Source organism: Astyanax mexicanus, chromosome 21 (genome assembly GCF_023375975.1).
Source record: "Astyanax mexicanus isolate ESR-SI-001 chromosome 21, AstMex3_surface, whole genome shotgun sequence".
NCBI classification, from domain to species: Eukaryota; Metazoa; Chordata; class Actinopteri; order Characiformes; family Acestrorhamphidae; genus Astyanax; species Astyanax mexicanus.
In genome coordinates, this window is record NC_064428.1 from 35,160,440 (window position 1) to 35,184,598 (window position 24,159).

Genomic DNA, 24,159 nt, shown 5'->3' on the forward strand with positions numbered 1-24,159 from the left:
TAGACAATACAAAGGAGATTGAGAGATCCATAGAGAGAGTATATAGAGTGTATAGAGTTTGAGAGAGAAAATATTAGAAAAGGGCATGAGAAATAGTATGAGAGAGAGATATTTTCATAAATACAGAAAGTGATGGAGGGGCTAGAAAGGACGAGATAAAAAAAATAGAAAAAAGGACAAAAGAGAAAGAAAATAGATAATAGGAGATGTAGGAGAGACAAAGTGAGAAAATAAAGAGTATACATGTTTGTTGTGTCAGTAGAGTCAGAGCTCTCCAGCACTGAGGCCTCAGATCCTACTGATATCCTACAGATCTGCACCTGAGAGAAGAAACAGAAGAGAAAAACAGAGATATAGAAAGAGAGAGAGAAATAAAGTAAGTGCAGCTTTAGGTATAAAAAGATAAAAGTTTAAATACAAGATAAAAGGAAAGAAAGGAAAAAGCCTCTACATTTCTATCCAACATATCTGACCATCTCAGGGCAGGCTGTAAACCCCAGACAGAGAGAGAGAGAGAAAACAGAGTGTAAGAAAAGAAAGAAAGGGATGAATAAAGAGTGAAGAAAGTAAAGAAAGAGAGCAAAAGAGAAAGACCTAGTGCGCGAGACTCAAACTCAGTAAGAGAGAAAGTAAAAGAAGCATCTTTCCATCAACATCATCCTACTGATGCAGCAGCTCCTCGCGCCTCACTGTAAAGATACTACTCTCTACACGTCAACACAAAGCAGACACGCGCACGCACGCTCGCTAGCTCGCGCACGTCAATTTAAACCACCACAGCGTTCCACAGTTCAAATTCAAATATTTCAAATTCAAACTTTAGCGCAGTAACGATTTCAACGGGTTTAACGGCTGTAACGGTCACACTCACAGCGTGCTGGTGTCGCTGGGCAAGTCAGCGGCCGCCGGGGCCCATTCCAGCCCGCGGTTCGAGCAGTTCACCACGCACGAGCTCAGAGGTCCGACCACGGTGCAGTTGCAGGTCCCGGGACAGGGGCTGCAGGCCCGGCCGTCCGGCCCAGAACCAGAGCCGGGCCCAAAAACGGAGGCCCGTGAGGACGCCTCCAAGCAGGCGAGCGCGAGGAGCAGAGTGGGGAGCAGCGCGAGCCCGGGGCAGCGGACCCCGCCGCCGCCGCCATATTTCCGCTTCGGCACATTCTGTCCATTCCCCCACGGCATCGCTCAGTCACCGCGCATCGCTCTCGCTGTGGCGCGTGGAAGGAGTCTTCCTCCGAGGCTCGAGCGAAGAAAATCCGGCCCTTATCGAGGCTTTCATAAGAAAGAAAAACAAAATCGTTAAAAAGTTTTTTCTTCGTTACTCCCGTTAACGGAAAACTCGCTCTTCTCGATGGAACGTAAAAAAACGGTTCCAAACTCCACCGAAAGTTCCACTGCAAAACTTCTGTTATTTCCCACCCGTTTTCAGGCAAACTCCGCCTCCACCCCTGGTATTCTTAAGTACCGTTGTATTTTCTTCTCAGTCTTAACCAGTTTTGGGACAAACCACGCCTCCACTTAGACTTTGCTATTTTCCACCCGTTTTCAAGCAAGCCCTGCCTCCACCTCTGGCATTCTCAAATACTCTTGTACAGCTTCTGGTCAAAAAAAAAAAACCTCTGGAATATAATTAAGAGGAAGATGGATGATCACACGCCATCAAACCAAACTGAACTGCTTTACATTTTCTGAATATAATAATATAAGAATATAAAACTCAGTTTGTTAAATAAATGAAAATGAGTGAGGGCCTGTAACGTTAATCAATTATTGTCCAATATTTGGACAGGTTGAGGTTTTGGTGAGCTGTTTTACTGATTTGAAACTGAAACTGATATTATTCTTTTTTTTTTGTTTGTTTGTTTTTATTTTATATAAATTATTTTTTATTCATTTTAAATAGTTGTATTATTTTATTGATCTAATTATTTTTTTCTTCATAAGATAAAAATTCCTTATGTTTTATGTATCAATTTTTCCTTTTTTACGTGTTTATTTTATTCATCTATAGTAAATGTCAGTTTTTATTTGTCATTTCTAATCCAACCCCCCCACCCCCCCCCCCCCCCCCCCACCCCAATCCAACCCAATTATACACTGGGGGGGGGGGTATGTTGGGTCACTAAAGCTTACAATGGTAAAAAATATAATGTTCATTTTACTCAAACAAACCTTTAAATAACAAAATCCGAGAAACTGATTCAGAAACTGAAGTGCTCTCCAATTTGTTTCCAAACTTGTATTTTTTTCTGGGAGTCTCAACCAGTATTGATAAAAAACACGTCTCCACTTTCAGACTTTCGCTCTGAAGTTTACTGTTATTTCCCGCCCATATTTAGGCAAGCTCCGCCTCCAATTCTGGTATTCTCAAGTACTCTTGTATTTCTCAGTCTAAACTAATTTTGGGACAAACCAAACCTCCACTCAGACTTTAGCTCTGGAGTGTTCTGTTATTTCCCACCCGTTTTCAGGCAAACCACGCCTCCACGTATACTGTAGCGCTAGAGTGTTTTGCTATTTCCCATCTGTTTTCAGGCAAACTCCGCCTCCACCTCTGGCATTCTTAAATACTGTTGTATTTTTTTCCTCAGAGTCTCAACTAGTATTGGGAACAAACCGCGCCTCCACTTAGACCATACCTGTCAAGTCTCCCGTTTTGGCCGGGAACCTAACGTATTTTACTCCTCTTTCCCGCCGTCCTCGTATTATTATTTTCCCGTATTATATTAGAATAATATATATATATATATATATATATATATATATATATATATATATATATATATATATATATATATATATATATATATATATATATATTATTGAGGAGACAGGGCACTGACCGCTCTGTGTCTCTTAACCAATCGTGGAGCCGGTTCAAGGAGAAAGTCCCGCCTTTCAGGAGAAACAGCCAATCAGCTTGCAAGGAGGGTCAGTGTGGGGAAGCCCCCCCGTCGCTGTGAGTTCAGGCAGCTCGTCGGAGCAGCTGATGTTAAAACCTATCTGTATATACAGCGATTTTTCTAAAAGAAATGTAACGGTAGGCTAATGGAAACTATGATGAGATTTTTCTGATAGCTGCTTAAAAATACTTGTCTCCGAAATAAAACACACAGATTAAACATTTTAAAATTATAAAAATTATAAAAAATTATAAAAAGTTTGTGACTCAGTTTAACTAGAAATTTGTAGAGGACCGAAATGAACTGAACTGATCAGGAGTGATCAAAAGAAAGAAGTATTAATTAAAAATTATTAATTGTGTAGGCCCATTAGGACTAATTTTTACTGATGGAATATATCTGGTCCTTGTCCTTTTAGTAAAAGCTCATGATACTATTTTTTAGGTCACCTACAGTCATTTTGTAGAATTTGTGCACCCTTTGTTCAATTTTAAATCCATTAAATAAAATATATATATATATATATATAATATAAAAGAGTGCATTATGCCAAAAAAGACATGAAATCTTAACTTTTTTTAAAAATATCTAGATAAGGATTTTTAATTTGGCTGCATTAAAAGAATGACATATGTAGGAATGTCCACAACATTTCAGATTCTGATCATCTAATTGTAGTGTAAGTGTTTCACATGTGGTTATTTTAGAATTTTTTTAAACCTGTCTTAAAATGTAAGGGATACTGAACCTTCGTTGGGCTGGTGGGACGACTTTAAGTGGACAGAGGAAAATATCCCTTATTTTTAAATCTAAAACTTGACAGGTATGACTTAGACATTGTTATTTTCTACCCGTTTTCAGGCAAGTCCCGCCTCCACCTCTGGCATTCTCAAGCACCCTTGTATTTTTTCAACCAGTATTGGGACAAAACCACGAGTCCACTAGGACTTTAGCTCTGGAGTGTTCTGTACTTTCCCACCCGTTTTGAGGCAAGTCCAACCTCCACCTCTGGTATTCTGGTATTTATCAGACAGAGCCTCCACAAGTATTGGGACAAACCACGCCTCCATATGGCTCTTAGCGCTGTACATCCATTACTTAAGAAGTTTTGTTATTTTCCCACCCGTTTTCAGGCATGCCCCATCTGGTATTCTGCTATTTCTCATTCACACAGGGCCCCCACCAGTTTTGGGAGAAAATGCACGCATCCACTTAGACTTTAGCTCTGCAGTATTCTGCTATTACCCACCCGTTTTCAGGCAAGCCCCACCTCCACCTTTGGTATTCTCAAGTACTCTTGTATTTCTCAGTCACAACCAGTATTGGGAAAAACGCGCACCCACTAGGACTTTAGCTCTGGAGTGTTCTGTTATTTCCCACCTGTTTTCAGGCAAACTCCGCCTCCACCTGTGGAATTCTCAAGTACTGTTGTTTTTTTCTCTCAGAGCCTCCACCAGTATTGGGACAAACCACGCCTCCGTATGGCTCTCAGCGCTGAACATCCATTACTTAGATGAGGCATGCCCCATATCCACAGCTGGTATTCTGCTATTTCTCCTTCACACAGAGCCCCAACCAGTTTTAGGAAAATCCACGCCTCCCATTGGCTGGTTCTGGCACAGTCCTGTTATTGATTTTTCCACCCGCATTCCCACTCAATCCACGCTGTCATTGGCTAGCAGATTCAGTATGAACTTTTGCCCAATCACGCAGCAAAGACCAAAGCCAATCACAGTTGGGCTTTCACACTGGGCGCCCGAAAACGGGTGAAAATGCAACAAGTTGAACGTCATCACTCATGATTCTGAACAGTGAGGGTTTTCATAATCACTTTGATTTTCTATATTTGACTTTATCATCTAATTTTAGTCTATTTAACCAATTACAACGTTCACATCTAATCTAGTTTACATGATTAGTGCAGTATTTTAAGAAGAATCCACCATATGGATTCCTTAAACTGGTTCAGCTTTAACATCCCTAGCATCCCTTGAGCTGGAATATGGACTGTAGTCACTTTTTGGTGAGAAACACCAGGGGGAGTCATACTTCTAACACTGCATTGAGACAAACACTCCAACAGAAGCAGGTAAACCTCTTATTAATGACTTCAGAAGAAACAATAAAAGAGGTGTCCCAATACTTTTGTCAATATCTTGAATCAATCATTTTCTTTCAGACTATTTCATAAAAGCATGAAACTACTGAATGGAACCTAAATAACTTGACAGAAGAACTTATTAAAACATGGGTAAGAACCACTGAGAGGAACCACAGCTCAAACAGAGAAATTTCATGCAAACTTTTGGACTCAAGATTTACAAAATGAAAACTCCCCTAAAAACGTGAGGAAGAATGAACCCACTTAGAGTGAAATGAGTACAGCACGATATCTGTTGCTGTTCCTTTGCAATATGAGTGTTTTTATCAGAGTAAAATAAAAAAAAAACAGCAGCAAATAGCAATTATTCACCCAGGAAAGAGACAAATGGAATTGAGCAATCGATCCACAGATGAGCCCAGAATCGGTCCTGGGTGCAGAATCATTTATTCAGCACAAGAGATAAAACTGGATAAAACACTGAATACGAGGTGCTAACGCCTTTAAATGTAAATGGAGCCGAGGTTAAGCTAACTCCATTAAATGTAAGGGGATCCGAGGCTAAGCTAACTCCATTACATTCTATAGAGTTAGCTTAGCCTCGGCTCCATTTATATTTAAAGACTTTAGCTTAGCCTCGGACCCATTTACATTTAAAAGGTGTTAGCTAAGCATAGGTTCTCATTACATTCAATAGAGTTAGCTTAGCCTCGATTACCTTTAAATTACATGGCATTAGCTTAACATAGTTTCCCTTTACATTCAATGGCGTTAGCTTAGCTTAGGTTCTCTTTACATTCAATGGAGTTAGCTTAGCCTTGGATCCCCTTACATTTTATGAAGTTAGCTTAGCCTTGGCTCTATTTACATTTAAAAGGCATTAGTTTAAAGGCGTTAGCTTAGCATAGGTTCCCATTACACTTAATAGAGTTAGCTGAACATACTATTTAGTAACAAAACCATCGGGTGTAAAAGTTGCTTTTTTACTTACAGGCTGGTAAGTAATATATATTACACTCAGAGAGATTTATAGTATTTTACAAAGAACAAGAAAAAGTGGATTTTAACAGAATGAGACCTTTAAGAACAGGAGGAAGAACGGCTGAGAGGATCCGAGACTCTTTATCTGATAAATTATGATACATGTAGGACGAGGTTAGAGCGGGGATTAGGCCGAGGCTCCAGGATCTCTTTGGGAAAGTGATAATGCTGAGAGTCTGCTGGGGGATTAGTGGTCTGGAGGAGACTGGGTGAACTGCTGTGTACCAGCACTGATCTGATCCTCATCCAAACCTCAGCGTTATCTCTGTTTGCTGTCTGGCTGAGAGTAAGAAGCTCATCAGTGATTTCCATCTCGTCCTGAGCAGATGGAGGAGGATCTGTGCTGTTTTATCTGGCTGATTTGTATGTAGTGAAACTGCTGCATAGTTTTACACAATAAAAAAAAATATAGGAACAATTCCTTACACTGTTTACTCTTTATGTTTTAAAATGTTTTTCTTTTAAATATTGGAATATTAGTTCCTCTCTGAGGGGCAAATCGCTGCCACTATGATTGGATTGCAGCTCGCTGGTTAGAATCCTAGCTATGCAGCTTGCCATCATCAGCTGCCAAAACCCTGAGAGAGCACAGTTAGCCTTGCTTTCTCTGGGTGGGTTCAGTAGATGGCGCTCTTTCCCCTCATTTTAGCTGATTTGACTTTTTTTTTGTTTTTAAATGATATTTGGTATGTTTTTAGATGTTTTTTTAGTTAACTTTTACTTTTTAATCTCAGTTTGTTTTAGCTGTTTTTTATTTAAATTTTTTTTTTTCACATTTCTTTTTGTTTGTTTCTTTCCTTTCATTGTTTTTACTTACTGCTTATTTATATTTTACTCTTCTATGTGTTTAGTTTTATTTATTCATCTGTAGTTTTTTGTACCTATGATTTTATGATTGCTGCTCTTAAATTCTTATTTTTTACCTTATTTGTTTTATATCTTAATAATACTTTTAATTTCTGTTTGTTTTTTTAAATAATGATCTTTTCAAAATGCAGGTTTTTTATTTAAGTTTTTTCTAATTTATTCTATTTATATATATTTTTGTCAATCCCTTCTCTTTGTAATTGCTCGGCTACATTGTAAATGAGGGCCACCCCCCTTAATGTACTCCGAGTTTAAATAAAGGTTGATTGATCATCACTAGGGTGATGTGGATTGGTACAAGGAGTCTGTGAGCTGATGTATGGAAACCGAGTCGCTGCGCTTTCCTCCGAGAGCACTGGCTACTGCAAAAAGAGGCAGAGTCTCACATAGGTTGACAAGGTAATTTTGATTTTTTTTAAAATTGGAGAAAATTAGAAATAAATGAAGTGGACTCTTTGGCGCAGATAAACAAATATTAACCTATTGATACCATGCCCACTAATGCCAGGCGTGATCAAGGGGGGTACAACCCCCCCACGGTTTTGAGCTGTAGAGCAGTGGAACTGTGCTTTTTGGCTTTTTGGAATGATGAAGCTCCTTTCAAATACTTTTTGGAAAGACTTGTGGAATTGGACTTGTTAAAATCAGGTAAGAAATAGGGTGATACGATACAAGATGAGACAAGATAAGACGATATGAGAAGTGAATAGAAGAAACAAGAGGAAAATGAACTATTCCATGGTTGTACTACAGTACGAAGTTTGAGAGAAAACATAATGAGATGTTAAAAGAAATGAGACCAGATAAGAATAGATGAGACCCAACAATGACAGTGACAATGTGAGGCAAAAGGAGAAGAGAAGAGACTAGGCGAGAAAGTAAGAGACTAGAAGAAAAGATAAGAGACTAGACAAGAAGACAAGAGACTAGACAAGAAGATAAGAGACTAGAAGAAAAGACAAGAGACTAGACGAGAAGAGAAGAGACTAGACGAGAAGAGACTAGACGAGAAGAGAAGAGACTACACGAGAAGAGAAGAGACTAGAAGAGAAGAGACTAGAACAGAAGAGACTAGAAGAGAAGAGACTAGAAGAGAAGATAAGAGACTAAATGAGAAGAGAAGAGACTAGACGAGAAGATAAGAGACTAGACGAGAAGATAAGAGACTAGACGAGAAGATAAGAGACTAGAAGAGAAGATAAGAGACTAAATGAGAAGAGAAGAGACTAGACGAGAAGATAAGAGACTAGACGAGAAGATAAGAGACTAAATGAGAAGAGAAGAGACTAGACGAGAAGATTAGAGACTAGATAAGAAGAGAAAAGAAAATAAATAAATAGAGGAGAAAAGACGAGAAGAGACTAGACAAAAAGAGAAGAGACTAAATGAGAAGAGAAGAGAAGAGAAGACTGGATTCTGTGTTTTATTTCAGGTAGTAAATGAATCCAGGTCTGGTTAAAGCTGGTTCTCAGTCATTTCTTTTCCAGCCCAGTCCCAGCTGAGATTCTCCCTAGAAGCTCATTACACTGCTGATGGATTTGTGTAATTTCAGCTTCTGCATGCATCGTTTGTTAATTGTGAAGGTGATTGCACATTCAGCATCACCTCAAAAGAAAAGTTGGGACAGTCTGCAAATTGCAAATTAAACTAAATCACAGTGTTTCTTACATTAACTTACACTTTACACTTACATTTATATAACTGCAGACAGCATGAAGCTAAGATAGATCACCACACCACTGATAAACTTCAATACTTCATCAAATCCTCACAGCAGTGCAGCACCAGAATCTAGTAGATACTTCTCTCTGGACAGCAGAGACAGTTACTCCAACAAAAGATAAAGAATAAAAAAAACTTTTACATTTCCTTTATAAAACGGAAAAATAAGATAAGAGAGCATTTAAAAATGATGAGTTTCTTTGATTTTACCAAATTAAACACCTCTGGAATATAATCAAGAGGAAGATGGATGATCACAAGCCATCAAACCAACTGAACTGCTTAAATTTTTGCACCAGGAGTGATTAACATAAACTCATTCAAAAGCAGTGTGTAAGACTGGTGGAGGAGAACATAATGGTTATTCCACCAAATATTGATTTCTGAACTCTTAAAACATTATATGGATATGAACTTAAACTTGAACTTTCTTTGCATTATTTGAGGTCTGAAAGCTCTGCATCTTTTTTGTTATTTCAGACATTTCTCATTTTCACTAAATAAATGTTCTAAATGACTAAAATATTTTTATTTGGAATTTGGGAGAAATGTTGTCTGTAGTTTATAGAATAAAACAACAATGTTCATTTTACTCAAATATAAACCTATAAATAGCAAAATCAGAGAAACTGATTCAGAAACTGAAGTGCTCTCTTATTTTTTCAGAGCTGTACATGTGTGTATGTGTGAAAGTGAGGAAGGCACACTCACAAACACACACAAACACACTCTCTCTAACTAATTTATTCTGACGTTTCATAAGGTCAGCTGTCATTTCTCGTGTGTGTGTATGTGTGTGTGTGTGTGTGTTCACCTTTCTGCAGTATGTATTAAAGTTCACAGTTGGTTGATTCTGCTTGTGTTTGTCTGATATTTGCTGTAATGATCAGAGCTTCCACACCTCCTGTTTCCTCTACATGTCTCAGATGATCTCAGACGGTTTCCAAACCAGCACTAGTGAGTTCATGGTGTTGGAAGATCAGTTCACCAATCCATCTCATTATCCCCAACTCCTCAACTCATCCCGTATAGAATAATGGGATGGAGCTCCATCATTTCATAGACCACATCATTCCTCCTCTATAGCCCACACCTGGCATTGAGTAGAACAGTAAGAGCATCTGAGCATTTCTAAGCCCAATCAAACTCTCTCTAAATATAAAACTCAGTGTGATGCTCAGAGGGATCGATTCATCCATTTATCTTTGACTGTCTGTCTATACATTCATTATTGAGTCATCCACCTGTCTGTGCGTTTAACCATAAAGATCGAATGGTTTGTCTGTCTTTTCATCCTTTCATCGATCATCGTGTCTGTCAGTTTGTCCATGCATCCATCCGTCCATCTAGCATTTTCTCTCTCCATCTTTCCTTCAATCCCTCCATCTGTCTGTCTGTCTGTCTATCCATTTTTTCATCTGTATCTCTTAACAAATGTATATCTACATATCTCCGGTTGCAGTGTATCTGTGGTGCAGTTCCTGCTCTGGTCGCGAGGTGGAGCCTGTAGCAGGTCTGTTCTGCAGTGTAGTGTATAGTAGTGTAGTGTATAATAGTGTAGTGTAGTGTATAGTGTATCTGTGGTGCAGTTCCTGCTCTGGCCACTAGGTGGAGCCAGTAGCAGGTCTGTTCTGCAGTGTAGTGTATAGTAGTGTAGTGTATAATAGTGTAGTGTAGTGTAGTGTATAGTGTATCTGTGGTGCAGTTCCTGCCCTGGCCGCTAGGTGGAACCTGTAGCAGGCCTGTTCTGCAGTGTAGTGTGTAGTAGTGTAGTGTAGTGTATAGTGGTGTAGTGTAGTGTAGTGTATAGTGTATCTGTGGTGTAGTTCCTGCTCAGGCCGCTAGGTGGAGCCAGTAGCAGGCCTGTTCCTCAGTACTGCTCTTTTGAAGGGCAATTGATTGGTGAGCTGCAGTGCTGATGTACAGTAATGTTAGTGGGGGTGATGTTTGAGGATGAGATCAGTGTGAGGACACCCTGCCTCTCTGATCGTGTCTCTGAAGCTCTTTGAAGTGGTTAGAGACTGGATCTGATTGCTGGGTAATCGATAGCAGGGATGGGCTTTCCTCCAGCATCTCAATCAGACGGTGATGGTGCATCGATCAGTGCTGTGGTTTCTAATAGCCGGAGACCCCCAGAGGGGTGCAGGGGGGGGGCATGAGGGGTGCAGGGGGGGCGTGAGGGGTGCAGGGGGGGCGTAAGGGGTGCAGGGGGGGTGGGTGTGTCTCTCTGTCCATCCGTCCATTCATCTATCATCCATCATTATCCATCCATCCATTCATCTGCATGTCCATCCATCTATTGATCCAACCATCCATCCATCTATTGATCCATACATTCGTCCTCATCCATCCATATGGCCATCCATCCATACATCCATCCTCATCCATACATCCATCCATACATCCATCTATTGATCCAACCATCCATTCATCCATCCACCCTTATCCATCCATATATTGATTCATCTATCCATCTGGCCGTCCATCCGTCCATTTATCCATAATCATCTGTCTGTCTGTTTATCTATCCACCCACTTATCATGGTCTGTTCATTCATTCATCCGGCCATCCATCTATCAATCCAGCCACCTGTCTGTCCATCCATTCATTTATCATCCTCAACGTCATCATCATCATCATCTGTCTGTCTGTCTGTCTGTCTGTCCGTCTGTCCGTCCGTCCATCCATCCAGGCATCAATCCATTATTTTAATGAATCTATCTATTTATGACCTCACTAATGCTTCCACAACTATTATCTTGTGGCTGCATCCAATCAAATCTCTCATCCAAAAGACTAACAGACTAGACTAGCATAGACTAGTCTTCTGAGGACAGTAGAGACAGTTACTCCAACAAAAGCAGAATAAACTAAATGTATTAGTCTTGATTTTAGAAGAAATCAAAGCTTTTTTAAATATTCTGTGTATAACAGCTGCGGATGCAGCAGGGGGGTCTATAGTTGTAAAGTTGTAAAGTTGTGAATTTGAGAAGTTATTTGTGGGATTTGCTGGGTTGGATGGTCTGATGTGGGGGGTGATGATCACAGCGGTTCTGATGTGGTCAGCAGGACCAAAACTGCCCAAACTGTGAGGAAGTGTGAAGTGATTGAGATCATTACTGTCTTCATCTCAGCCTGGTACCACTCAGAGAGAGAGAGAGAGAGAGAGAGGGAGAGAGAGAGGGAGAGAGAGAGGGAGAGGGAGAGGGAGAGAGAGAGGGAGAGAGAGGGAGGGGTGGAGAGAGATAAGTGTAAATAGATAAGATAAGTGTAAGAGGTGATTATGAAATGCTTGATTTGGTAATGTTATTTTAATGAGGTCAGTTGGTTAATGCTGTAGTGTACTGACCCTCACCGCCTCCCTCCCTCACCTAAACACTAAAACACATGAGTCTGAAAACAGTTAGATACTGGAAGGTATGAGTTTTTTGAACTATAATTAACGATAATTAAAAATAAATAATAAAATGCTTCTCTGGTGAGCTTTTGTTTACATCCCTCCCCCTGTCTCTCTCTCTGTCGCGCTCGGCGTTCTCATTCTCATTTTTCTGCCCGTTCTTGAGCTCCCTATCTCCTTATAAGGGCATTTTTTCCCCCCGGCCGTATCACAATTCGCTAGCCGGGGCAGCGGTAGTGTATTGGAACGTGACCCTGATGACTTGGGTTTGATCTTGCGTGTTTATTTCTTTAATACTTTCTTTTTTTTCTTCTTGGGTTCACCTGCTTTGAGATCAACTGTTCTGCAATTGGGTTCAACAACCCTCTGGGCTGGAGAGCTTTTACTAGTCTGTAGCAGCACTCTATCCCATTACACTACATTATGCTTCATTTTACAAAACAGATTTTTGTTTTTGTGGCCACGTAATAGCTTGGAAAATATCTGGCCTGCAGCCAAACTTAATTGCAGACCTCTGTTTTATATTGTTTATTATATAGAGTGTATTTTACAGAGTGCAAGAATGGGTAAATGGAAAAAATGAAAGAAATAATGGAGAGGTAGACAGACAGACAGGTAATCAGACAGACAAACAGCCTGCATGTCAAGAGACAGAAGGTCATAAGGTTAAATCCATTACAACCCTCCGTTCTTCTGGTCATGAGTCTAAAAATAGAATCAAATAAATACTTTCCAAATATATAATATAGTATAAACCTGCAGATAAAGAGTAAACAGATTGAGAGGACGAAGACACAGATGATTGATTAAAATATAGAACCAGTCAAAAGTTTGGATAAGCCTTATATTCAGTGTTTTTTCATTATTTTAGGAGCATCAAGGAGCATCAAATCTTTATAATGGGTTTAGAAGGTAAAGAAAAGAAAAAGTGGGGGAAGGCAAGAAAAAAGGAAAGAAAGGAAGTAAGGAAGGAAGTAAGGCTTTTATACTGAATATTGTTTAGGGTTTTTTTTCTCTCATTGGATTTGTCCTGTGTCTCTACCTTCCTGATTTGGATCCCTCACTCGTTATGATCGAACTGGCACTCATCAGGAGCACCCCAGATAAGGAAGAGCGAGAGTTTCCTCTGTTGTACATAATAAGTTTATCAGAGTTTCCAGCCTCAGAAACCACTAAAAGTTAACAGCTCCCCAGTTAAGAAAGACCTAAATGCTTATTTACAGATTATTTTGGTTTGTTTAACACTTTTAAGTTACTATATGATTCCTTATGTGAAAATATATATATACTTAATTGTAACAAAACATATTGATAAATGTCTAAATATGCTGTAAATATATTAACAGATGTATGTACTTGCTTAAAATATATTCAGCTTTCATCAAATGTTTGAAAGTTAATTTTGATTATACTTTTTAAAAGTACAATATAGTGTATTTAAAATAAATAGACTATGAAAGACACTTTTAGATTAATGTAATTCAATATACTTCTAAAATACTTTTTTCCAAATATACTTTTGTACATTTTTAGCAAAGTGTGTTAAAAACAAAAAATATATTACATTTATATAACAGTTAAAATGTATTTCAATGCTCTGTAATTATAATTAGGAAAATTTAAATATGAGTACATTATGGGACACAGTGTTAAAAAACACATTTAAATTTACTATGTAGGAAAAAGAGGAAAAGCTATGAAAAAGCACAAAAGCTCAGTTAGTGATTTGATCATGTTACAAATTGCAGAATTTAACTTTTAAACAGTTTTTAACTGTTATTCACTATTATTACAGACAAAACCCATAAGCACAGCACACAATAATATGGGAGCGGAGTTACAGGACAGACGGAAAACTGGTAAGACAAGAAACTGGCGGAGAATCTGGAGCCCAAAACAAAAAACATGAGGGCCGAGGATAAACAGAAAACACCAGGAGAACAAGGACAAGCCGTGTTTTAATGACATGCTGTTTTTTTTTACTCCAAAACTCAGAAAACACAAGAGTTAATGGGTTTTTAGGGCAGATGTCGTATTTCTGAAGTGTGAACAGGTCAGAACAGAATAAGCCAAGAACACATTACAGATTACAGACAGTGTTATCACCCTGAACTGGCCCAAACTGGTACCACCTCAACCCCCCCAACATCATAATAACCCCAGTCAAGGTCATCCAGTAGTGATAGTAACGGTACAGAATATCCTAATAATCTAGATAAAGAGATTCACGGCCTTCAAGACCACATGACTGCTCTCGTACCGAAAAAAACGATAGAACTTAAAATGATAAAGAAATAAAGTACACATTAAGAAGGTTAGAAGAGCATCTACTTACTTTCTACTTAAGCCCTATCCGGACAGGATTAGTTTCTCTCTTTTATGTTTTTTTTTTTATCCACTGTCCAATCCCCTGTTTTATTCCTGTCCAGAACGACCATGTCTGTTTGTTCCTCAGACGTCCTCTGAGAGAAAATTACAGGCTAAATTATCTACTGTTTTCGCTTAACTCTTTTTCGTAGTCCTCCGGTAATTTTAGTCCTGTCTGGATCCACATCTCTGAGTTTCATCCCCTTTGCGCTTAATGAAATAGCTATTTGTCCACTGTCACACACCGTAATTACTTAATTACACTTTGGGCGTGCGTTTCCACGGACATCCATGGTAAAAACACAACAACGAGTGGAAATGGAGGAGCTACTGAACGTTTTTTTTAAGACGTCCCCCCTGAGAAACTAATCCCGTCCAGATTACACTGTCTTTACACTGTCAGAGTTTTTGAAGTTGATGTTTTGAAGTAGGAATTAAACGTGAACAAGACTGGACCAAAACATCCCCAAAACATCAGGACACCAAAAGTGTTCTAAAGAAATGACAACCTGTGAACCAATGATAGGGTCACTGTTACTTAAGGCCACCAAGTATATATAAAAAAAAAACACTACTCAAATGCAGTTATAAAGACCATCAAAAATTTTATGATGGAACTGGCACTCATAAGGACCGCCCCAGGAAAGGAAAAATGTGTTTAAAAAAGTACTGGTTTCAAAACTACTTAAAGTATAACAGTAGAAGTAATGTGCGGAGAAAAAAATAAAGCCATTAAGAATTAAAGCTTAGGCCACACCCACATAGTCCTATAGAGCCTCGATCCGACCCAGCTATCAAATATACTCCTTTAATTTAAGCTAAACTGCTGATAAGCCACAGTTTAATCTGATATATTAGTCATATAATGCTAATTAACACAGCTATGAACAAACGCTATCTCTGCTGCTGCTCCATGCTGTTTACACTGAGCACAGTCTGTGCTGCATTCACTGCTTGCATCCGCAAGCCCCTATTGAAAACATAGTTTTTTCCACAGAATTTCCAGCGATCTGTGTTTAAAATGCCTTGTCCTGTAAACAGGCTACAGGTGTAGGTGATACAAAACCATTTTTGTCTGCAGAAAAATTATTTATTTACATTCTTTGAAATCTCCTACAGGACACTTGGAGAAGCTGGCTGTTCACTTTCTCTCTACTCCACTTAATAATTTAAGATTAGTAACAATCAATCAGGAATCAACCCAAATTCTGCAGGTTCAAAACAGACATAAATATAGACAAACATAATGAAACTAAAGGTTTGGAGGACAAACTGTTTGAAAAATATCAATAAAAAATATTGATTTAAAAATGAAGTTCAGGAAAGAGCCAATTTTATGATTTTATTCATTATATATTTTAAGTTGCAGATTTACTTCCTTTTTTATATATAATTTCTATTTTAATTACAATTAGAATTTTAAGCAATGTTTCTTATCAAACATGATAGCTTTTTTATAAAAATGCAGGCAGAAAATTGACAAAAATGCTGTTAAGTCCTGTTAAGGGGTTAAACACTGGAACGCAGATCAATTTGCTTGATATATTTACTTTTTTGCTCCCGTGCCAGACAGCTCTGACCAATCAGAGCAGACGATGTGATTATAAGGTTTATTGGTGCACAATTTGTGTGCATTTAGTTTTTTTTGTGCCTGTGTGAAAACAAACCAAACACAGTTAGAAATGCTCCTATTAAACAAACTAATCAAGTGATCCGGATCACAGAAACCTAAAAACTACAACAACTACAGGTGTGAAAACGCTCTAAATCTGGCAGAACAGAACCACTTTCATTAGAAACATTTAAAGAATTTAAAGAACATTTTGGCACCAGAGGATACAGAGGTATATTGAGGTGTAAAGAGCAAGGTGAATCTTATGTGAATTTTATCCTTTATTTTATCCACTTCCTCATGAATCCATCAGGAGGAGCTTTATTCATGAGACAGGTATCTCTATAAAGGCCGTGATTGACAGATTTGTTGGCTGAAATGTTGAACGACCAGTAGTCGTAATATATGGACGCTCATAATTCACGTTTATATGACTATTGTCCAGAGCTTTTGCACGAAACGGCGAGCCGGCGTTATGAAGCGCAGACTGAACGGCATGTTCTGCAACTTTAACAGTGTTTACAGATACACCACATCAAAGAGGAAACGAGATTTTCCACGAATCCGACCCTTCAGGAGTTCACTGCATTCGGGTTGCAACACACAGGACATGTGCTCTCTATATATTTCCAGCCTGAGGTACGGTTCCAGCTCCCTGCCTCAGTGCCCTCTGGATCCCGGCCAGATCTCAGACTGCAGACGTTCCCTTCACAAACATCTCTCTAACCCCCGACGCTTCTCTTTATATACGTGCTGTATATCCTCCTCAGACACGGGCTTTTGCTTTGTGTGCATTTTTTCTTTCTCCTACATATTTAAGATTAGTAGGACTTAAAACTAGCATAAAAACTAAACTGTGTTTTTGCAAAAAACAACTTCTCGTACGAAAACATTGTCCTCATATAGGGACAGCAGTTTATTTTAACATTTAACAATTATCCTTAATAGGCCTGTCACAATAATTGCCATATCGATTTATCGAACAATAAATGAACATGAACTCAATCATTTTTAATAATCGTGATACCGTCTATTGTATTTAGTTTGTATGTTTGTTCACATATATAACAGTGAACAGTATTTTAGCCAGTCATTCTTCAATAACTGTGACTCCATAAACACAGTGTGGACTAAAGAAGGTGAAGAAATAAGTATATAATTCCCAAACTAATTATAATGTTTGATTATGTCAGTTATTATTATGTCAGTGGCATTTAATAGTCTTACAATTACAAAAAAATATCGTTTATCGCAATAATTTCTGTGACAATATATCGTCCACGAAAAATTCTAATCGTGACCGGCCTAATCCTTAACATTTGTGATCAGAAGGACCCAATTTGTCCAAAAACTAAATTTTAGCTTTCTACACTAAGTAAATAAACTAGTTTTAAACATAAAATTTAATGCAAATTTTCACCAAGCCTATGTTTCTTCTAACTGGACTGGCTGTAGAAACTTTTGACTGGGATTCTCATCATCTTTTTTTCTTTTTTATAATCAATTTAATGTAATGACATGTGACCACTAGATGGTACGAATAGTGTCTCCATATGAGCCCAATGGGTCAATGCTTAAAAAAAAAAAAAAAAAAAAAAAAAAAATATATATATATATATATATATATATACATATATATATATATATATATATATATATATATATATATATATATATATATATATACATATATATATATATATATATACATACATATACATATACATATATACATATATATATATATATATATATATATATATATATATATATATAAGTATAATGGTGCACAGAAGCAGAAACGTAATGTCAAGAGAATATACAAACGCTGTAGTGCGCTGTAGAGATTATCACAATCAAAAACTCCTGCTCTGTTCGGTACATGTTTATTTACTCAGTATAACACTTATATAAAACTCTTAATATACTTATATTCCAATAAATGTTTACAGTGTATGCAAGTTATTGTGTATACTGTATTTTTCGCACTATAAGACACTTAAAATCTTAAAATTTTCTCAAAAAATCGTCAGTCCACAGCCTCTCTGCTAAAATGCAGAGTTATACAGGAGTATTAGCATTAGGAGCTAACCACACCAAGTGCTCTTTCGCCGTTAAGAGGCCAGTATATCAGACTGTAGCCTGGTGCCAACCCCAACTAGCACTGCTGGAGCAGCATTGACATTAGCATTAGCTTTAGCTGCTAACCATTGATTATATTCCAGAGCTTTTCAATTTGGTAAAATTTGGTCAAAGAAGCTCATAATTTCTTTTACCATTTCAGACCCTGTGTCCATTACAATAGACATCATGTATTTTCTTTTTTTTTTCAAATATTTTGTTGCACATTATATACTAATAATAAACACACTGCTGTTAATCAGAATAGACTATAAATGAGCCAAAGGAAATGTTTATAAGCCAATGAAACAATAGCTTAGCTTAGCCACTGTACTGGAAAACAAAAAACACCACTAAAACCAAAGAAGCAAAGTAAACCATCTTATTTTCACAACTTTTATGTAATTTAGAACACTTTATGTTTATTTTAGTATTTAGGGATGACTTGTGAACAAAAAGATCAATATCAATATAATCAAAAAATGTTAAGCTCAGGCTTCCAATCCAATATTAAAATAAATAAAAAAAAGTTAATGTAACTGGATTTAAGGTTGGTATATTTTTTTAATCATACTTTAGTATATTCCTTTGTGTGCATTGCAAACAAAAACAACATTATTATTATTATTATTATTATTATTATTATTATTATTATTATTATTATTATTAGTTATTATGATTTTACAGTGGTGCATAATTCAGGTCTAAAAGGGTGGTCTGTTATTTTTTTTCCAGAGGTCAGTATATTAATTCTCCCACCAGAAGCCCAATCAGAGTCCAAACAATGCCAATTAAGATAATCCCAGACCCAAGAATCCAAAATCCATAAAAATTAGACCAGTTCCAAAAAAGCTTGTCCCAGTAAAATAAAAAAAAGCCTTGGTCTTACCTCTCCACTCCACAGCTACACAAATAATCCAGACTCATTAACAGGAGTAAAAAATAAACTTGAAGGATCTGTTTTCTTACAGATTAAGAGCAAGTGCAGCAAACTTTTCCCCTCATTGGTAATCCTCCAAAAAAATGGCCACCACCACCACTTCCTGTCAGTTTTGTTTTTCACAATAAAAGTCCTTTAGCTAAAAACAGGGGCTGCGTCCAGAAACTTTTGCTACTCCTCCTCTCCTACTCCTCCTCTCCTACTCCTCCTCTCCTACCCCGGAAGAAGGTGGAGGAATGGAGGAGAGGAGAGGAGGAGGAGGAATGGAGGGAAGGAGCTGTAATTGGGGAAATGGAACAGCTGATCCCTTTTAGATAGGATGTTGACTACCGATGAACTGAGCCAATCACAACGCTCACTTTCAGCACATGCCGGATACTGCCCAGCCAATCACAGCTTCTGGATAGAGCTCCACATACAAAAATAAAACGAGAGATCAATAAACATAACTCCAAATTCTAGAGATCATAACTTTGACAAGCATATTAAGCTTTAAAGTACAGCCTGATTTGCTCTTAATAAAGATTGCATATGTAAATATTAAATAATTTTAATAGTGAAATGTGATTTCATTGAATGTAATAAAACAAAAAACAAATATTAAAAAATAATCAATATAATAATAAATATTATATTTTGCATACATGTTGAACTGAAAAAATATTAGTTTTAACAGCAACAATGGAATATTACTATCACACACAGCTAAACATAAATATAAAATATAAATATAAAATAATGCTAAAATGTTGCTAAGTGATATTTTTTTCCTGTGGTATTCATAAGTCGTTGGTATAGTATCCCACGTGGTTGGTGTTGTGTATTGTGATGCTTAGAGATTGCGATGGTGTCACTCAGTGGTTGCCATGGTATCACAGGTGGTTGCTGTGGTGTTGTTGCTAAGTGATAATTTTTTTTCCAGTGGTGTTCATAAGTCGTTGGTATTGCATCCCATGTGGTTGATGTTGTATATTGTGATGCTTTTACAGATTGTGATGGTGTCACTCAGTGATTGCTATGGTGCCATTCAGTGGTTGCTATGGTGTTGTTGCTAAGTGATTATTTTTTTTCCTGTGGTGTTCATAAGTCGTTGGTATAATATCCCATGTGGTTAATGTTGTGTATTGTGATGCTTAGAGATTGCTATGGTGTCACTGAGTGGTTGCTATGGTGTTGTTGCTAAGTGATTGTTATTTTTTTCTGTGATGTTCGTAAGTCGTTGATATGGTATCCCATGTAGTTGATGTTGTGTATTGTGATGCTTAGACATTGCTATGGTGTCACTCAGTGGTTGCCATGGTACTACAGGTGGTTGCTATGGTGTTGTTGCTAAGTGATTGTTATTTTTTTCTGTGATGTTCGTAAGTCATTGATATGGTATCCCATGTGGTTGATGTTGTGTATTGTGATGCTTAGAGATTGCTATGGTGTCACTCAGTGGTTGCTATGGTGTTGTTGCTAAGTGATTGTTTTTTTTTTCTGTGATGTTCGTAAGTCGTTGATTTAGAATACCAATTGGTTGCTGTTGTGTTGGGGTTGCTTGGTGGTTGCTCGGGTGTTGTCGTGTGGTTGCTATGGTGCTCCATATTGTACACAGTTGGGTATTGGGCGTATATTTGTATCATTAGCACAATTTTTTTGTGAGAAAGTTCCAAAGAAATGATGAGATAAATCAGAGAGTTGTTCACTCTGATCCTGTTCACACCGTCAGATCAAAGAATCTGGATCTGGAACGAAGAGGAAACTCTTACTGTCTAAACAAACAAATCAGAGGCAGTCCAGCGGTCCTGCTGTCTGTCTGGAGCTTCTCTAACAACTTCAGACTTACCCTGATGATTTCACACCCTACTGCTCTCACACACACATACACACACACACACTATCTGTGTGAAATACTGCGTGTGTCTTGCGTAATCTAGAAGCATGCTCTCATTCTTCTTCATACCTCTACTCTTCATCTCATTTCTGAAAGCTGCTCGTGCGTCACACACTCGGCGTTCACAGTGAGCGCGTGAGCAACTGTTCTGAACTAACTAACACCAGTAATAATAGTGATAATAATCCAGCACGTGTCACCTCTGCACTACTGAGTGAAACAGCTGAAGAAACTGTAGTGCTCTAGTGTAAAAAAATAGATTAAATTATACTAAGCATTTCTATACTATAGTGCACTAAAGTGTTCTTGTAGCCTCATTATTATTAATCAGTATATTTAAAGAGCGCTAAAATGGAACAACTTTTTAAAATACTTATTATACTTTAATTACAGTATAAAAATAGTACAACATTCTTACTTAAATTACTTAAAAAGTCTACTTAACTGTACTGAAATTGAACTATTTTAAATTTACTTAAGTAACATTTAAACATACATATATATTTATAATATATAATTATAATATAATTATATATTTTATAATATATTTAATAATGAGTAGCACAACTGTATCACTATTTATTATACACCAGATATATTAGAAATGCACTAAGAATTGATATATGTTAAATATATGTGATCTATATTTACATTTGAGTACAAATATACAACTATGCTTCTTGTTCCTGTCTTTTGTAAGAAGCACACTTCTAGTCTAGTTTACTTTATTGGGTATAAAAATATATTTTAATATAATGTACTACAAGTTTTAGTGTGTTACAATTTTACATTTTTTTAATTAGTAGTAGTAATTTAATTTACTTTCTAAAAAGTTACATGATACATTGTACTTTAAGTGAACTACTGTAACTGTAGTTGTTTTTAACACACTTTGCTAAAAGTGTACAAAAGTATATTTGTAAATATATATTTTAGAATTACATTGAATTACATTAAACTAAAAGTGCACTTCATAGTAGTCTATTTATTGAAAAGTAGACTATATTGTACTTTTTTAAAAATATGATCAAATTTTACTTTCAAAGCATAATATTAATGTACTTTTAATATATTTTAAGTAAGTACATAAATCTGTTAGTATATTTACATCATACATTTCTCAATATGTTTTAAGTACAATTAAGTATATATTTTGTTCACTAGGGTGCAGAGGCAAAGGCAACATAACTATTTTGCATTCTTTCATTCTACACTTTAGAATAGATGCTAAATAAATTTTTTAGATGCTAATTTAGTTTTTTTTTTTAAGATGATTAAATAAACTCTTTTTGCTGTTTTATGAAAGACCAATGAAATTACACTTATAAAGTGCCTTTCTTACAATCACATTTTACACACACAACCATTTACACTCAGCACAGAGCAGAGACAGCATACTCTCAACCGGAAACCACCGTCCACCTGGAGCACTGCATTAACTACACTGTAACAGAAGTTAGTTAATTTACCAATTTACCTGATCTCCATGTTTTTGGACTGTTTGATAAATTCGAGATATGCTGATACAGAGAGAACATGGAAACTCAGGACAGGGATTTGAACCCAAGACTGGTAGGCAAATGTGCTAACCACTAATCACTAATCCACCATACCGCCCAATGATGATGCTAATCCAACACTAGCGGGCAAATTTAGTTCAACAACCCAGCGTTTTGATGCTAACCCAACACTTTAGCTACAGCTAATTCAGTTAAAGCGTTTTTTACACTCTAATTTAACAGCATAATTAAATTAATTGACAGATTTAAATATTGTTCACTTATTGGCAATAAAAGTCCAATTCTGTAGATGCTAACCCAACACTTAACGCTTTTTAGCTGATTTAGCAAAATATATGGTGTATTTTTATTATAGTTTTCTCAACTAATTAAAAAAATAGATGCTAGTTTCGTAGTTGTAGCCATAACATTTAAAACGAGGCATTAACTAATAATGACGTAGACATATATATACATAGACTCCACATAGCCTGCCTCTTCCCAGCTGGCCACCAACATTAAAAGACATTAATTTCAGGTTGAGTTGTGGTCATGACTTGACAATGACAAATATTTTACAACAGGATAATGTCTAATAGTGTTACATGTCTGCAGGGTTGGCGCTGGCTGCTACGCTAGAAGGCAGGCTATGCAGAGTCTATCTATATATATGTCTATGTCTTCATCAGTAAAGCTTTAGCGTTTTGGGATGTAAACAGAGGTTTTTAATAACGTTCTTGTGCACTTTTTTTAAGTTATTAATGCCTCGATTTAAATGTAAGGCTAAATTTTTGGATCTCAGAAAGCTGCAGGAGAGCGGAGGTGAGCTATTCATCAAAGGAAAGTACTTTTTAATCATGTTTTACTAAACTAAAAGTCCATTTTACACCAAAAGTAGTTAAAGATCAGACAAATTGCATTTTACATACAAATATTATTAAAAATAAAAAAAGTTTGGATGCAACTCTAATCCTTAAAGCTAATCCAACAGCATGTTTCCTGTAACGAGCTTCATAAACCAGTGTTTTTTTGTTTCGTTTTTTGCTAATGCTTTATTTATTTATTTATTTATTTAATGAATGAATTAATGAGATTAGAAGCTGTGAGTGAGCGGTATTGATTGGTGCTGGTAATTTATGGGCTCCCGGGTTTATGATTGCAGGCAGTGTGTGATCATTAAGCCCTGTGTGAGGACCTTCATTCAACCTTGCTGGTCGTGCTGGTCGGGTTCATTCAGGTGTATTTATAATTAACCTCTGTAAGGTGCTCATTAACGTGGGTTTTGTGCAGTGTGTGTGTGTGTGTGTGTGTGTTTTGTGTTTTTTTTTTCTCCTGCTGCTGGTGTGTGTGTGAGTGTTTGTTTTGTGTTTTTTTTTTCTCCTGCTGCTGGTGTGTGTGTGAGTGTGTGTTTTGTGTTTTTTTTTCTCCTGCTGCTGCTGGTGTGTGTGTGTGTGTGTGTAGGGGGTGTATCTCAGTGCTGAGCTGCAGTAAGTTTGAGCAGCAGCAGCAGAAGGAGCAGTAGTGAGCAGCAGTAGTGAGCAGCAGCAGTAGTGACTGGGAGAATGCAGCTCTACAGGTCTGATCTCTGAACAGCCCGGAGCAGATCAGATCAGATCAGATCAGATCACACTGTCTGGATTACAGATCTCCGCCGCTCCGCTCGCGCTCAGAGATGCGCTCTGCCCGGGTCTCGCGCTCCGAGCTGCTGCCGCGCG

The 24,159-nt window shown here is 37.3% G+C and overlaps 1 protein-coding gene across 1 annotated transcript in view; it reads right to left on the reverse strand.

The window, feature by feature from the left end:
• Positions 1-1,439, reverse strand: part of pkd1a (polycystic kidney disease 1a) — a 143,151-nt gene extending 141,712 nt beyond the window's left edge. The window contains 1 exon segment of the mRNA XM_049469223.1: positions 872-1,439. Coding sequence (XP_049325180.1) covers positions 872-1,179 — 308 coding nt within the window. The 5' untranslated portion in view covers positions 1,180-1,439.
• Between the last annotated feature and the right edge of the window lie 22,720 nt (positions 1,440-24,159).